At 41.9% G+C, this 18,450-nt stretch overlaps 1 protein-coding gene across 1 annotated transcript in view; it reads left to right on the top strand.

Moving 5' to 3' along the window:
* Positions 1–18,450, top strand: part of unc5db (unc-5 netrin receptor Db) — a 182,580-nt gene that overhangs the window by 137,450 nt on the left and 26,680 nt on the right. The window contains exons 10-12 of the mRNA XM_061071591.1: positions 2,290–2,652; positions 9,142–9,226; positions 17,725–17,896. Of these exons, the coding sequence (XP_060927574.1) occupies positions 2,290–2,652; positions 9,142–9,226; positions 17,725–17,896 (620 nt within the window). The remainder of the gene's footprint in view (positions 1–2,289; positions 2,653–9,141; positions 9,227–17,724; positions 17,897–18,450) is intronic.

The raw sequence follows: 18,450 nt of genomic DNA, 5'->3' as shown, positions 1-18,450 counted from the left end.
AGGAAGTAGACATGTAATTAGTTCCAAAAGGAAAAGCAATCATCTGTCGTGACATTATGGGCGACCTGAGCTGATGGCAGCCATGACAGCCAGCCTTTCACGTGGAAAGCGTTTCCTCTTGGCCAGACTATTCACTGTAGATTTAAGTGACGGCTTTTACAGCAGGAGGCTGCAGATGATGGACGATGGATTTCATGCCAACTCACAAACACTGAAGTCTAATCACTTGGATTTCCCCTGGTGGCTGGCTGCAGTATAGGTCATAAAGCCGGTCTCCTCCATGTTAGCAGATGGGACATGGACAAAACAAAAAACATTTTCCTAAACATTTTGTTAGGATTTGCTATATACATGGACTGAAATATGGTTATAATGCACCATGTAATACCCTAAAAAGGTCCACTTACACAAATTAGCAAAAGAGGGGTTGCATCGTTTATCCAGTATCCATGGTATCTAAATCTGTGGTTGGATAGCTTATCTCTTCTTTTATTTAATTTTGGAACAGATGACAACAAAATGTTCAGCTCTTGTACAAATTGTGCTTTGCATTTAGCAGTGTTACTCTGCAGTCAACTGAACAACATTGACATACAATATATCACTTTGCTTTGTTAGAGGGTGACATGAATGAAAATCATTCAGTTAGTAAATACATATTGGTAATTTAACATTTGAATAAACCATGACAGAGTTAATACATAAATGAAAAGCAACAGTGTATTTCACTCTGTACATGATACTGAACATGATACCTAGAGCACAGGACAGGGCACATTGAAACTCTGTATAGTGACTAGTGTAACAGTTATTTTTTATTAATGGTCAATTGATTCATCAAGAAATAATTAACACTTTCTAATATAGTCAAAATAAGTAGTACTTTCAGCTCCAGTCATTATGATTCACTCTGCGTTAGAGCAGCAGCACGGTTGTTAGGATCTGAATACATGTGTGGCCGTGTTCCATATTTCACTGACGAGACTCCTGAGGGGGGGGGGACAGAAACAACAGGAAAAGTTGAGCTTTTCAAGAACAAGTCAGAACGAACACATCCCAAAATGCTCGTCACAAATCACGCCACCGGTGATTAACCATTTCCCTAAAAATAAAACAACATTAGCCTCCCGCCTTGTACCCCTTGCCAGGCAACAGCTGGGCAGCAAGGACTCAGTGACTTCGGCGTTATCTTGGCACAGCTCGTCCGGGGGCACTGAGCCTCCGAGTCTGCCAGATCGATGCTGTGCACTCCTCGCTCTGTTTGGCAGCGTTGTCACATCTAATGGCCGCAGATGAAGACCCCCCTCCACAGGCTGTTGGGTCCACACTGCGAGCTGAAGGACTACCCTCATTTACAGAGCAGTCACCTAGACCCCTCCTGGCCCTGCCTCCTGTCCTTCAGGAGGACGCCTCCCCGTCCAGAGGAGCGGAGTCTGGCAGATGGATTATGGAGATCAAGCACTGTGAGCGCTTGGTAATTAAATCTGACGCTCTAACCGTGGCTCCGAGCCCTGGACCTTCTGTCCAGGTTGTGCTCCCTTACCTCTGAAGCGCTGATCGCCTGCCCGGACATGTTATTTTAATTGGGAGGCTACTGGAGCGTCACTGGTCAGCTGCAGGAATATTGTACTTAAAGGAGCCCAGAGATGTGTCCTTTAAACCTGATCTGAACTGGATTAATGTGACCTGCATGGGAACATCCAGGTATCCAGGTGCGTTGTGCCTTCTCTTACGAAAATCCAACTCTGCTGAATGTACTGCATTGTGCTGCAGACAGAAATCCATATTTAATCCATGCAAACTGAGTGACACATCTTTTTCTGCCGGGAAAATTACAGAATTCTTGACACAATTGTCAGCTTTTACACCAAAATCACAAAATAACTAACACAACAAGAATAAAAGAAAGAACAAATGACAATTGTATTACTATCTTTATTGCATTGTATCTAGGACAGTGGTGAATTGTGTTATCCCATGTGAGATAACACAGAGGCTTTGATTCATTAAATAAATGAGTCCCCTAGATAAGGGGTTTTTAACCGGGGGTGAAAATCAACCGTTTTCGTTGTTTTTTCAGAGATTTTTCTAGATTTGTTGAGGGTTTTAAATAAAACCAACATGGAAAACCAAATGTTAAAACTTCCTTAGGCATGTGGGCCGTGGATAACTTTCTAGTCAGAATGGTGGTCCCTGGGACAAAACCAGTTGCCCTAGATAATGCAAGTCCTCAGCTGTGAGCGGGGCGTTTAGGTGACCGTGCGCTTTGTGCTCTCTCCATCTCCGCAGGCAACCCGCTGCTTCTCAACTCCTCGATGCAGCCTGACCTAACGGTGGGACGGACGTACAGCACTCCCCTCTGCTTCCAGGACAGCACGGACAAAGAGCTCTTTGACCCCCTGCCAGACATCAAGGTCAAAGTTCAGAGCTCCTTCATGGTCTCGCTGGGTGTGGCTGAGCGGGCGGAGTTCCACGCAAAAGCTCCCGCCGAGACCTTCCCGCGAGACCTGGGCCGGGATTACAGCAGCACCATGGACAGACGCAAGAAGGGCCTGCTCACGCTCAACGGACCCATCAGCTCCAGTAAAGAGAAGCTGAGGACCACGGGTGTGTTCGGCCACCCCGGAGGACGCCTGGTGGTGCCCAACACCGGTGAGCTTCACAGGAAGTTTGAGATAAAAAGGCTCTGCCTCTATCTTACTTTGTGTTGATAATGGAAAGCAGCTTGGTTTCCATAATAAGAGGCTGCAGTAACTTCTCATTATAGTGGCCATCATCAGCCAGCCCAATTTAGCATTGGGTTCAGCTTCCACAGGAAGTTTCCCAACACAACAAATATCTATTTTTCTCCAGTTCCATGTTGCTTGTTGTTGCTGTTAACGGTCTGCTGCGTGTGCAATCAAGAAAGCACAGTTTTTCACTGTGGTGCTTTGCTGGCACACACACAGACACACACGCACTCTCTGACAGAAAAAAGTGGTGCAGTGAATTTTCTCAGAGTTGGGAGGTGGCATGCTGCCTAAAGAGAAACACAAATCAGGGGTTTTCACAAATAAGGTATGAATAGAATAAAACAGAATTCATCTTTATGGTTTTTATCAACCAAAGTGGACATTTCTCTTTAGCTCACCAAAAACATAAAAACAGCACAAGAACATTCATCATATAAAATACAAATACAGACCACATTAGGATGTAAAAACACAGTATGATAGTAAAAAATTGCCAAATCAAAGCATACTGTAGATTACATGGTGGATGAAACTTCTCTGCAGCAGGATTTTTTTTTTGGTTGAAACTGCTGATTGCACTTGGAATAAAAGACTTCTCAAACTACTGTATTTGTGGTTGTCAGCGGCACACTGTGGTACCTCCCACACTGCAGGGTCTCAGATTGACGGAATGAAAGATGAGAAGAGTCTGTCAGGAGGATTGTTGCTTTATCTCCTCTTCTGACAGATATATTAGGCACTCAGCTTCGTCTGAGGTTTACCAACTATAATACAGTCCCCATCGACCACTCCAGCCAGCAAGCCTCTTCATGAGCAGCTTTGTAAACAATTTTAAATATTTAACTTTCTTTGACACCAAAACTATCAAGCCTCCAAAGAAAGTTAAGATTGGTGAGTGTATATCTACCTACCAATTCCATAAATATATTATATGTGGAGCGCATATCTCTTTAACCCTTCATCCAATAGGCTGTGCGAGCAGAGTTTGGTGTGATTTGGACCTGCAATACATACAGGTGAACACAGATAGCAATCAGTGGGGGGGCGTTTGTGTGTTGTCAGTGCACAGACCGAGTTGAACATGTCGTCTATGTCCTTGGATAAACTACAGCAGTGGTTGGCAGCTAGGTCAAACCGTGGGTCCAATTCGCCTCCAGATCATTTTGATCTTATATTTTTATTTTTACTGATGTACTGACACACAACAGATGATGATCTCTGTCTTGGCTACATTAACAGAATCCTTTCCGGTTTGTTTTTTTTGGAGAACCAGCACAAGGTTAATTTTGTTGACACAATGCTTTGAGTGACATTACATGCGTGAGATTTTATTTTGATTTTAAGATTATGTCGATTGCTTAAAAGAAAATCTTAAATCGCCTAAATGTAATGTGGGAAAAATAACTAACAACAATTAGTTCGGCAAATAATTAAAAAATACATAAAAGCCACATAATAAACCAAATTCAGTTTCTTTTTATGAAAACATTGATGATAAAAACTTTAGATGAGATAAATCAGGAAAACAAGAAAAACAGACCATATATTGTAGAACTGTTGAACGAGGACAAGGACTAATTCTGAAGTTGTCTCCGGAGCATTAACACATGACAATAGAACAGGCAGTTTAAGAACTAGCACTCGTAAACACTATAATTAACACTTTCAACTCTTTATATCCTTCTTATGAAGCTTTTTCAGAGGTATTCACCATGAAAATGAGGTCCATAAACAACCATTATACTAAATTGCAGCAAATTATTGGAAAAAGTTTTTATCCTAAGTAAAGATGGAGAAAGATTACGTGCATAAAGTGTTAAATGAGTTTGCGCTTCACTAAGAACTCAGCCTGTTTCTATGGCACATCACAACTATCTGTGCACCTACACACTCAATCAGTGCCGTTGCCAAGGTAGGCAGCTGTTTGTTATTCCTCCACATCATCGCCGGCTCTCTCAGGCAAACATGGGTCACGCTGTCATCGTGTCCCGCCAACACAAATGGAGTGATTGGAGGACTTTGCATGGACTGTTACAGTTGTCTGGGGGTCAACAGCCCGCTCCAGCTCACGGCCCTCTTCTGTGGCCCTCGCCTGGCGTGGAGAGGTGAAGTATAATCAGCCTCCTGCGGTCATCTTTCAGGCGGAGGGTCTGAGTGGAGCAGTCACTGCTGTCAAGTGCAGCACTCACACAGTCTGTCGGCGGGGACTGCTATTCATTAGAGTGAATAGCCAGCCGCACGCAGCACTTCACTGCAGATTACTGAAGCTTTCTCCTCACCTCAGTGGTATAGAACCAAAATAGCAGCATACCTTACAGCTCACCGGACTTTTATATTGAGCCTGTTAAAGAGTGGATTCACACAGGTTGCAGATATTGTAGTTATATTTCACTATTTAGATTTTAAATGGTGAATATTTTGACATAATTTTATGTTAAGCCAAATTTCTAGCATAGGTTATGCCTCTGAGGTTTGAGATTTAGAGGTGTTGGCGTAATTGAGAGATGATTTGCAGCAACATCTCTGCCTGCAAACAATGTTCTGACGACTCTGGACAATCCTCTGACGTCCTTTTTTAATTGGCCCTACTTTCTGCAGAAGACATAGTTTCTCAGTGAGTAGTGTGGCAGGGAAACAAAGAGAAATGGACAAAAAAAAAGCAGATGAATAAAAGAGCTTTGTCGCCAGGACAACACATAAAGAAGCTGCAGGCAAAGAAAACACAACAGCAAATCAACACCAATATATAAATGGTATATCGTCTCTCTATCGCCACAGCCTCTCTTTGTTTCCCTGAGAGGCGGTGGACTAGTGGCAGAAACTTGGACTATGGGCAGAAAAGGTCTCTGGTTCGACTCCACGGAGAAACAACAAAAAGACGAACCTGGATTGAGCTGTCCAAAAATCCAGGAGGATTCTCCCTACCCTGTCTAGTGCCCCTGAGCAAGGCACCTTACTCCCCCAACAACTGCTCCCCGCCGTACATTGCTGCCCACTGCTCTGTGTGTCCTGCACCAGAGGTTAAGCAGAGGTTAAATTTCCCTCTGTGCATGTGTTTGGGACAAATAAATGTATCTTAATCTTAATATATATATATATATATAACACAACACATAAGCAGGGTGAACAAACGTGGGGCTCCATGACAATTCACACTCATCTGCAAGTTCAAACAAGTACATGTGTATAACTAATGTAGTCTAATACAAATGTGCTGCAGTGAATTAGTGAATGTGTTGCTAAAGGTGCACTGTGACTACTGGTAACACTATGCAAAATCTTAATGATTGTCTCCCCACTGCATTGTTGTTGTGACATGCAACATCTCTGCCAGTGGGCTTACGCTATTCCACTGATTGACAGTCAGTGGCAATAACATGCGTGGAATTATAGCAGTGTGTCCGTAACCATAACGACCAGCTATCAGATGAACAGTGACCATAACACCTTTGATTCAATGCAAAAAGTAACATAGAAAAAATACAAAAGCACAAGACTGTCAACATAATTATCTTAAGAATGAAGGAACTAGGTATCTTTTGAACCATCAGAAATTAACCCCTACCGACAACTTCCTTGCGATTCTGCTTGTAATTTAATCTTGTTGAAGTTATTTTCACCCTTTTGAATTTTATTTTCAAAACACTGTAGTTTAGAAAGAGAAATATAATTGCTTTACAGTAAATGTAATGTAAGGCTGAACCATCCAATCATAGAGACATGATTTCTGTATTTTTGGTATACATTTCCACGGTAACAAACAGCTCCACCAATCAGAGATGTCGCAATTACCTCTGAGGATTGTGGGTAGTTTAGTACTTCTCTTTGACATTGCAAATAAAAGATGTCTACAGGAGAATATAACCATACTGTTGGGTTCTATACTGAAATAAAAGACAGAAGGTAATTTAAGTCACTTATTTTATTAAAGCTTTGTATTTCACTACCTTAACTTGGTGGACAAGAGAGCAGATTTTAGTGTGGGCCAAGATCCCCAATCTCTGGATCCCATGTTGGACCCTCACTACCTGGTAAACCCCTCAGTCATTTCTTTTGTTCAGCCTCTGTCAACTAACCCGACCTTTTACCTCTAAAGTCAGTGGCGTTTCCTATCAATGCTACACAAGACATTTCAGAGAATGACTGAGAGTCTTTTCCATTATTAACGGTTGTAGATCGAGTACAGGACTCTATATGAACATTTGACACAGCAGGTTTATTTATTAAAAACACACTGGTTTAAAAGGCACATTTGAAAGAAGGCTGCTGCTATTACAATAGATCCCCTCCCCAGACAGCTGCCAAAAGCTGTCTCTCTCTCTGTCATCTCCCCCTCTCCCCCTCTGCCCCTCTGAACCTTTTCTTTTCAGAGCATGGGCCTTCTATATGCTCTCTGCTCTTCGCTGTGAATGCTCCGCCATCCACACAGCAGCAGATGAATAGTGTCAGGCAGGGCTGATGAATAGAGGCGAGCCAGTGCTGCACTGCTTCTTGCATAATCAGAAGTTTAGTAATTGTTGTTACAAGGAGATTAGAATAAAAAAAAGATTGTTATGATTATTCAAGATCGACGTGCCCAATTCAGAGAGACGTGTTTACATAATAACATAATTCAAATCCATATATTGACTCATCTATGTTTCTCCATTACACATGTCTGCGCCCATGTTATCAGTTCAGAGCGGCCACACTGCCCACATGAGACGTGCTAACCTTCTAGAGAAATAGACAGGGAAAATTATCTTTATCAGTGGCAATCTGTGGAATATGTGACAAACACATGTAGTGGCAACACTTCCTGTAGCAGTTTCAAAGTAAAAGCCATCTTGACTCAATACCATTAGTTTGTTTTAAAAAGGTTTTAATTGTTATTTCATGACCCAGAAGATGCATTTGAAGATGATACAGATGAAGATAGTTGTGAGTGTGGACAACAGATAACACACACGCAGCCTGTGAGGCCTTGGTGTATGAGCCAACTGAGATGAAGCCACTTAGTATCAGTCAGGACCACATGGGGGGCTGCTCCCGGAGACTGGCTGTATTACAGCTGATTTCAGTACTGCCCTTCATCATGGTTAATATTGAGGTTTGTTTTTATGAAGAATTGAAAAAGGAAGGTTTCTGTTTTTTTTTGATGCTGAAGCAATGCACGTTTACTTAATGTCCCTGCATTGTTTCCTTTAAAACTCTTAGTAGCTAATGGAGTGAACTCTCTGTAGTTTATTTAATATTCAAATCCTAAGACTCCAGGTTAGAGTACTTCATGTGCATAAGATCTAAAGAGACAGAATCAAATTTACAATCAGACAGTCTAAGAGGAGATTTACATCAGAAGCATAGTTGAAATGAGACGGTCAGACATCATAGAGTAACGAGAGAACGATATGACAGAACTGCATGATGTGTTTAGTCCGAGGGAGGAGATGAATCTAGAGGAAGTTGCACATAAAAGACTGAGATAACATGGTTACTAGTCGTGTAGTGACTTAAAAGGTCGGAGTAAATGATGAGTAACGATGCCAAACATAAACTGATGCTTAATAATAATGCGGTAAGAGACTTCATTGTTGAAGTTAGAAAAAAGGGGGTTTCTTTCAAAGTTACAGCCAATTTGAAATCCTGAAACTTACAGTTGAGCTCTGTTGTTTTACAATACTTGAGACTGGGGGAAAAGTGAACCTGTCCTGTGAGCGAAGGACAGAGCACCACCTTGAGAGAGCAAAGGCCAGATCTGACCGCTGGCTGTCCGAGGAAGAGGTGGAAGGAGCCTGACTTTGTTTCACAGCAGCATAACTGAACAGGGATGTTTGGGGCAATGAAGGTTATGACTTTCACATGAAAGGCTGCTGCTCACCATATGTTTTCTACCTATAGTCTGAGCCAAACTCAGCTCAGGCAAAAGTCGTCTTAGTCATTTTTTGTTACGGCATCAGTTTTTAAAAAGCAATTACACACTTTAATTTTGAAGGTCATTCAGAGCGTTGTACATACTTAAGCTTAGACAAACACTGCTGTTAGCCAATCACAATTCAGAAGCACATATAGCAACTTGTGTGTGTGTGTGTGTGCCCGATCCTGTGTAAATATTTGAGTGACTATACATCCTCATTCACTTAAATATACATTTCTTATACCCATCAGTGTTTGCATGTGCTAAAGTTTATTATAATTTTATTGAAATTCTTTATGTTTCTGATAAAAGTCTTTTTGTGATATTTTATTTACACACTTGAGTTTCACTTTGCTCTTTGCTTTCCCACAGCTCATTAATGTCAAATGAAGCTCACATAAATATTTCCATAACCCGTGCATCATGAACAACCTGCTGTAAGCCCTTGTTTCGCCCCCCCCCCCCCCCACCACGCGCTGTCAGGCGGCTGCTGACACATCTGTGTGTGTTTTCCAGGGGTCAGCCTGCTGGTGCCTCATGGAGCCGTGGCTGAAAACATGTCCTGGGAGATGTACATGGTGATCAATCAGGGAGAAGCAAGGTGAGGCCAGAGTTCACCCAAATATCATTTCAAGCATCTATCTGTCTGTCAGTCTCCGTCTGTCCTATCATCCATCACCCCAAAACCTCCGTCCTCCGTCCTCACTGTCCTGCTCCTCTCTAATTATGCAGAACCCTCGGCTAAAGCTGCAGTGTGTAGGGAGGAGACCAGGCTCAGTAGAACAACACTCAGAAGTTTTACTGAAGCAGATTATAAAGTTACAAGATTAATACGCTCCATCATTGGTGGCTTAATTACCACAGAGTTACAGTTAAGCGCACTGATGTCAAAGAAATGTGTTTTTGTGTTTGTTTCTCACTGTTAATCGTCTCTGTTGAGTTCCCTTTAATGAGGCTCCGTTTTTTTTTATCCCGCTGACTTTGCTCATTCTTTCCTCTGAGTATTAAATATGAAGATTCTCGCGCTTTAAGATAAATTAGAGGATTTATTGTCAGTGTCGCCAGGGAAGTGTAATTTAAACTGCTTGCTTGTCCATAGTTGTATAGAAACAATAGAACAATAGAAATGTATCCATTTAGTATTTTTACAGACAATGAAGAGTTTATGTTTTCACCCTTGTCTGTTGTTTGATAGTTTGGAATCAAGATTACAAATGTGGACGTTGTGGTACAGGTCAGGGAGGAGCCCATTAACTTTTCATTCAGTTAATTTTTACTTTTAAAAATTTTCATAATTTCCCCAGGGAATAATTCATGATTCTTGATCAATCATATTAATTCAAACACATTTAGGAAACTGATATCTATTAGTGTGTGAAATTTGGTGAAGCTTGATTGATTTTAAGGGACTGTTGGGCGTTGGAATGAGTATAAACATTATTCTGAGTTAAGAAGCACTCTCTATAAACCTGTGATTATTTTAGTCTGATTGACAAATGTAATTTATATATATATATATTTGTAGAAATTCTGCAATAAGTTCAAAGTAAAAAACGTGGATTCTGAAAGGCTTCACTGATTTTACACTTATATACCAATCTGAGCATTAAGGTTGGTACTGTTCACTACTGTTAACATTTTTTAGTAATTTTCTCATCTCAGACTTGGAGACTTTGAATTTTGATGTAGCTGTCCTACTTACTGTGTGACTTTGTCCTGCAAGTGTGTTCAAGGACATCCAGTCGTCCAATTCATTAGCTCATCGCAGCCCATAGGACGAGATGGATATAATCTGCATTCACTCCCATCAGGTCAAACGACTCTGCAGAAGACATTAGTTTTTATCGGCTCCAGTTCCGATCTGCAGTGATGGAAACATGACACTCGAGTCGCGTTAATTTTGTCTTCTTCTTGAATATGGTGGTCTAGACAGCGATGGAGGATAGTGCCTCGGTTTCTGGTGCGTCGGTGACTCCTTTTTTTTTTAACAGGTTTACCCACGTTTAAAAAAACTGCGTATAAACCTGCCTATTCTGGTGTAAAAAAGGTAAAACTGCTGCTATCATCAGTGTTACCTTAAATTAGCCAACATGTTGTGTTCTGGGCAGTACTGCATGGAGACATGTAAAGAGAGCAGATGTGTGTGACCCTCCCTGTGGCCATCGGCACATCTCTGAGCGTTTACCGGCTGGCTGCCTGACAGATGGACCCAGCAAGCACTGCAGCCCATCGCCCGCTCCCTATAGGAGTCCTCTAGGTGTCACAATATGGGTGTTCATTTCCAGAAGCCTCTCACAGGTGGTAGTTTGTGCCTTTGATGTCCCAGCTGCTGTTGAAAAAACTCGAGTTCCCGCCGTGCGACCGCGGGGGGGCTCTGCAACCGAGTCCTTCATTTAGCCAACTGACGCGCAGGAAGCAAAGTGAAACCTCCAATCTCGCTCCGTTTTTTTTTCGGTGTCCTAGCCACTCCGCCTAGAGTCAATATGTAGTTTATGTTCTCCACTCTGTCAACAATACGGCGCTCTGGGAGAGAGGCACTACCTGGGAAGCTTGTTTAAACGATGATGAATGCGGTGATGAATGGAGCGCGGTGCGCTGATGGATATGCACAGCGGAATGGAAGGCGCAGACGTCTCCCGAGGCCTTTTATCTCGACAGCATTGTGTATTCTGATCACAGCTAGGTAATGACCCTTGGATGGACTGAGCTTCTCTCTGAGGGGGGGACGTGTGGAGGGGGGAGGGGGGCTGTAAACTCGCCCCTCTCAGATAGCCACAAGGGTTTCCCAGTTTCCTCTGAAGTGTCAGTGTTTATTTTCGCCACTCCGCTTGAACAAAGTCACAAGAAGAAAAGAGAGAGCCCATAAAGTGCCAACATTAGCCGCACGAAATGACAGGCTTTTATGGACCTGACAAAGTGCTGAAATAATAAGGTGCAAACAGCAATGAATGTGTCATTTCTTCTACTTGGGCTCAATTTTAAAAGCAGGCAGTCAATTTCCCCTTTAGACAAAGGACGACACATGATACACTGACCTCAAAGACTGCAGTGCGCGCTTTGTTCTGTAACACTTTCAATATGCTACCCAGTAAGTATACACACCCATGAATCGTGAATTCTTTTTCGGCAGTGTTCTTTATATATCTGCACAGGAAGGTCTGCAGCCATCCTCATCTCTTGTTTTTCTATCTACAAGCATTAAGGGTCTGCTTTCTTCCACCGGTTGATCCACCATTGAAACACAATAAAAAATATCTCAAGCTTCAATCCGTCAGTATTCAGTTTTCAGCCACAGCCGTGACTTTCAAGTGCTTTATTTCTTTTTCCACCTCGCTGTGTGAGATGTTTACTGTAGACACCCTTAATTCTGCCTGTGGTCTGTTGTGTTTGTCATCTCACCAGCTGTCAATCACTGTCGACATCCTCGCAGACGCTGGAGAATTGCATCCTTTCTCTCTCTCTGCTGCGTCCAGCCCCCCAATCCCTGCTCAGCCTACTTCTCCACACCCTGACAGAGTCCTATTAAAGCCCCTTTCTAAAAAAAAAAATGTGTTCTTCAAGCTTTTCAAAGGCTCATCTAAATCTTTTCAAGGCGCAGTTTTGCTTAGGTCAGACATATTCCGCTTTCCTCTGAGGTTTTTACGAGTGCTTTGTGTTGTGAGATAAATCCCTCAGACCACTGAGGCAGAAACACCTTTGTCCTGGTAGGAACAGAGCTTTTAATGATGGAACTTCCAAATGTGTGCTCTATGAACATTTGGGACACGCCGCTGTTCGCCGTTTTATTGTTGTCTAGATGGCCCTGGTTCAATTTTACCTCATAAACCAGAGGAGGAAAACTCTCAGAACTCGCACAGTGTGTCCCAGGATCAATTTAACAGTTTGGGGGTTAACATGATAATCTCATACACATGGTTGTCAGTAGAAGGGCACCGGTGCATAGGTGGGACATGGCTTCCCGTGCGGATGCAGGGCCCTGCAGTCATAGACCAGGCTGCCCACAGTGTCTGACCCAGCTCAGCTGTTTCTCTGGAACAGCTCCAGGGCAGCTCCTGCTCGAACCTCACCGCTCATCTCAGACGCAACATTCATAGTATTGTTGCAAAGCACACAACTCTGTTTCCCCTTCAGTGAGTTTATATAAGGACGCATGATGTGACAGCTGCCCAGAAGTCCAGCCAGAAAAAGCAAAGGTCATAAACTGAAATGTCAAAGAACATGTTTGTTAACTAAAGATATTTTAGTCCTTTTAGTCACTAATTCACTAAATCACAAATTTATATTCAAGTGCTCACATTTCTGATAAATTTGTTTTTTATTCAATGCTAAGAAACAGGATGAGGATCAATGATCAAAATAATGATCAGAATTAAACCACAGACCTCGACATTATATGCATATGGAAACTAAATGAATGAACATGAAAAATAAAACATTATTCAACATACTGAACAATCCTAAAGCTAATTCCCAATGTTAATATACAGTCTTATTTTAAATAGTTATTTCAGTAGCAACTGACATTAGAGAATTGATGTTATATTAGTTACACACACCTGTATTTTGGTAAATATTGTAATTATACTGTACTAGTATGGACTGACGTAATTTCAGGAAAAATACATAATCCAAATTTGCTTACCTAACCTAATTGTGGTTTTATAGTCCCTATTCAATGGAAACCTGTATTGTTGTAGATTAAATTGAATAAAGTGTAAACCCATGGGCCAACTGCCTGGCATCAATTATTATTGCAGTCCCTAAAGCCCCATGACTAAAATTAACAATATTTTCAAAATAAAACCAATGTTCATGATAAGACTTTAATCTGAAAGCAATATCACCTTTCAAAACTTGAAAGTCCAGAGTTTGGATGGGAAGTTAACGGATCGATTTTTAGCATGGTTATCATCTTTTCCATTTTCTGCTCAGATAAACACATGACTCAGCTAACATCCATACGCACTCGTCTCTGCCCTTTATTGACTTCATCAAAAACAAGAAGAACACACGCTGGAGAGAAAAGGATTGACTCTCGGCTCTACAGGTCCCTTTGATAAACTCATTACCAATAACAATGGGCCTGAGAGGCTGTGATCACACAGCTGAGCTCAGTGTACAGTGCCCACGCACCACAGTGTCTGCTGTACACAATAATGTGGCAGAACATATCGCTATTTATGTGCCTTTAAGTGCTTTGCACATTTACTCAACTCACTCAGACATTTTGTTGTATTTTTTTAATATGACTCTAAATGATAGGTGAACACATATCATTGTGTGAATTGTTTCAAGTGATTTGCCTTGTTGCTGAGAGTCATTTTCCCAGTGTGCCGTGGTGCACCAAGCTCTGGGACTGGAAATAAAGTGGGGTATTAAAGTTAGTTGAATAGTCATTAGGGTTGTATTATAAATCAAGACACTGTCCCTTGCAGTGTATTTTTTTTAAAATAGACGGGGGATTAATTTCTGCTATTGTTAATGTTTTAAAGAGCTGTTCTTTCAATCAAGGAACCATGCAGATCCTTGATTACTGAAGTTGCGCCGATAAAAGCTTTGCAAGAAAAACTTTAGCAGGGGAAAAACAGGCTGCAGCAAAACAGAGATGTTATGGACGATGGCGGCAGAAGAAGCAGAAGTCTAAAAGGGTAACCTCTGGATGCCTGTTTGACTAATGCATCCATGCACCACATAAGGTGTCTTCAAAATGCCTAAAATCACAGTGGGACAAACAGGTGGAAGACGACAAGCAAATAAAGGTGAAGTTAATGGAGCATGCTAATGTATGCATTTGTTAAGCGCTGCTCGACCCTCTCCCTTGCCCAGTATGCCACTTTGCGCGGCTCCCTGAGGAGTGAGTCATCAGTCTCTTTAAATAATGCACCTCATCTTGGGGCTTAAGAGGCCGCCGTATGAAGGCCTTCATCGTGATGACAAGTGGAACTTAGAGAAGAGGACAGGAGCCTGTAAGGTTACTGTAGGACTCTTAGGCCCGAGCTGAGGGCTCATAACGATCAGTTAATCGGCTCCTTGGCTACACTTTGCAGTGAACGTGTGATCAGGCTCGGCGCTGTTGGCTGAGGGGTCGAGGGCCTGTCAAGAGCAGGGCTGCTGTTAACATATAAGGACCGACTTCCCATTAGACACTGGGAAGACAGGGGATGTTGTTCTGCATCTTGATGGAACCTGCTAAGCTAGAGAATAATGTATCACAAATGAAATGTATTATAGATTGAAGGATTGTTCTTGTTTACACTGACACTGTGTTTTATTTTTGTAGATAGATATGGGAGTGTCTCAACATGAATAGCAGGACAATACAAATGAGGAGTTAAACAAAGAGGTCATGAACCCACCAACAGGTTGAACAATCCGACTGAAAGAGAAATGAAGGAGGCGTTAGAATTTTGTATGCATACTCTGTGATATAATGGTCCATCATAGGTTAGAGGTTTCGGCTTAAACCTCTCATAACAATACAGTGGAAACCAGTTTTAATAATCACGGGTATTGTGATCAACCACTTATATGGATCAAAAAGCTTAGGACAGCATCATTCCTCTACAAATGGTGTTTAAATAAATTGATTACAGTGATCTGGTAGTGTGCTTACAGTGTTCATTTTGGGTCTTTTCAAACATGTTTGCACTGAAAAAATTAGATTTTTACAGTTTTTACTGGCTCTGTCAGTTACTTAATGTTCTTTTCAGTGTCGTCATCATTCGCACTGCGCAAACCGAATCAAGACAAACCGTGCGCGCCTCATCATCTCCTCCGTCTCTCCAGTTCTGTAGTTTATACATATGTCCGATAAAAGTTTCTGTGTGTGCGTGCAAGTGTGTGAGTGAGTGTGTGTGTGTGTATGTGTGTGTGTGTTTGCAAGTCAGCGAAAGAGAGAGAGGGAAAACTGAGCAGCAGTTAGATGTGTGTGGGTTTGTGTGTTTGTGTGCGTGTGTGTTTGTGTGTGTTTGCAAGTCAACGAAACAGAGAGAGAGAGAGAGAGAGAAAAGTGAGCACCTCTTTAGATGTGTGTGTGTTTGTGTGTCGTGATCGCTATAAGCGGTTTCCACTGTAATTTCTTACTAACGACTTTTCCTAATTGCCATAGCTGTGTACTCAATTTATCTTTGCAATTTAACGAACACTTCAGATGTGCTCACCTCCCATTTTGCTGGGCTTCCAGTATAAAAAACATATATCATTTAACAAGATTATGTGTCTAGCAGCTCTGAGGCTGCACTTGCTAATTCCTGCATGCTAACATTTCCTAATTAGCTCTTAACACAAAGTGCTGCTGTGCCTGAATGGAATCTCATTAGTTGTACAGGTCCTTTTAAATCAAAGCAGAGTAGTGGTAGTTAAGTTAAGCTTTTACCAAAGATGTTAGGATTTATCTGGGGGACCATGTAAATCTTAAGCAAAGCTAAAGGCCAATCTGCCAAATAGATCTGGAGATCCTTTGAATTTTGGGGCTCGTAATTTGATGGATGACATGACATCCCCCAAAAGTGAAGCTAAAGTGCTCGATCACCCCCTGGTGGCTGGCTGCAGTATATATGTTAAACCCGTCCTCCTCCATGTTGGCAAATTTTTCTCAAAGATGGTTTCTGTCATTTTAGGTGGTTCTTATCACACCTAAGTATGTTCAAATGTTGACTTTTTCAGTTAGTTTGCGTTTAATTAACTATTTAATGCTATAGAAATGGCGTGAATTTCATGATTGACAGCTGAGACAGACTTGTGATTGGTTGAGTGTTGGCGGGACCTCAATACCGCAGCTCCATATTCATAATCATGACTGCACAAACTCTGGCTCCAAATAATGTAAAAATAACAAAATGACAGCACCTCTCTACTGGATATTTTGGCCTAATTTGTGTACATCGGGAGGAAGTGGAGACATGTCATCCATCTTTATATACAGTCTATGATCCAACATTGCCAACCATATAGCCTTGCTGGTAGTGCTGCTAAAAACAAAATGTGGGAGATAGTACTTGAGATAGTACTTAGCCAATTAAGTGAAATCCCAAAAAGGCCAGTTTTGGTTATCGGTTTTCGAGGGGGAATGATTGAAATAGAGGGTTGGGGGACTAGTGGAATAAGTACAAATGCATACTGTATATATATATGTAAAAAGTACAATTAAGTAAACAATGTTAGATCAAATAGTAAAATATTTATATAAAAAGAGTCTACTTAACTAAGGATGTTTTATTGAGTTGTCATTGCAGTGTTCTGCTTTGTGGATTGCAAGATGTAAAGTCCCAGTGGGCTCATGGCTTTTTTTAGAGGCGACGCTCTCCTGTGTTCATGATCCTGCCTGCCCTTTCCTTTTTGTAACAACTGCTGCCACCATCCACTTGCAAGACCTGTTTACTGTAAGCTGCTTTTAATGAGCACACTCCTGCTCGACACAAATTACTGTGACTTTCTCACCCGGGCTGGAGCATTTTCTAGCGGCACGGCCGTTCAGCAGTAGCTTGAACTAGAGCAACAATTCTACAGCACTGGCCCCCACAGGAAGCCGGACCTGGAGGTATAAGCCCTCAGGCATGGTTTGTTTGCAGCCCAGCTCGTTTCAAAAGCTCCTCTCGTTAGCTTGTTGTTTCTCAGAGAGAGTTTGTTCCCGTGTATGATTACTCTCGGATCATAAATATATAATGCTGAATACTGGAAGTCATGTGAAGATCACAGCCTACAATCTTAACACAGACACTCTCACTCTTGCACTTTTTTGCAAGAGTGAGAGTTTTTTTTCTTCTTCACAGATTAGGGATCATGCTTCAAAAACTTTAAAGTACAGAACTCATTAAGGCATTTCACCTTAATGCTTCTGTAGTTTATCAGTCTTGCAGCACAGTAATTTATTGCATGCCTGCTTCACATAAGAAGACAGCTGTTCAGACAACCTCTCCCTGCAATAAAAAAATAATTTATGATGCATTTGGATCAGAGCAGGATGTCTTTCTGCTGATGTGTGTCCATATACTAACTCAGGCAACATAATTTCCTTGCAAGACTTTTCTTTTCTTGTTACGCTGGTTTTCATTCTCATTATGTGTGTGTGTCTGTGTCTGTGTGTCATGGTGTGTTTAGTGTCCAAACACTGGAAGGCTGTGAAATCCTTCTGGGCCCAGAGGTGACATACGGTCCTCCAGGCCTGGACCTCTTCTGCCCAGTGGCCATGACCATCGCTCACTGCGCCGAGGTGGACGCCGAGAACTGGAACATCCAGCTTAAGAGGAAAACCCAGGACAGCAAATGGGAGGTGAGAGCTGCAGAACCACACCTGTCAAGTACCGTGCGGCCCATCAGGATCTTAGCTGGGCTTAGACACAGTGTTTGCCTTTCCCCTGTTGTCTCTTTTCCCTGATTGGCACCATTATTTTTGTTTGGTTAATAAATGTCAACAAGAATGAAAGGAGGAGGGGTAAACCCACCAAACTCAAGTGTTTCCACTGGTTATGTCTGCACTACGAAGCCAGCTACATCTCAAGACCATGAATGTGACAGAAGTTCCAACGTATTGATTTTGTAAAGATATTAAGCAGAAGACAAAACTGGTCACGGAAGAAAAGTAAAGCAGTTTGTTTTTATGTGAATCTGTATTTTTGGGAGCTGTTTCCTCCCACTGAACACCTGTTTGGCTTCAGTGAGATACAATAGGCAGATAAGGGAAATGCATCGGCAGCATGTGCAATACACTCACTTCTTTTCCTGGTTAAAATAAGCATGTTTTTTTAATGCAAATTCAGCTGCAACACCTGGATCCGCGGATTCAAACAAACAGCAGCATTGTAATGAAGCCTGCTTCCCCTTTTG

Source organism: Limanda limanda, chromosome 5 (genome assembly GCF_963576545.1).
Source record: "Limanda limanda chromosome 5, fLimLim1.1, whole genome shotgun sequence".
NCBI lineage: Eukaryota > Metazoa > Chordata > Actinopteri > Pleuronectiformes > Pleuronectidae > Limanda > Limanda limanda.
Note: the sequence above shows the minus strand (reverse complement) of the source record. Positions and strands in the feature narration are given on the sequence as shown.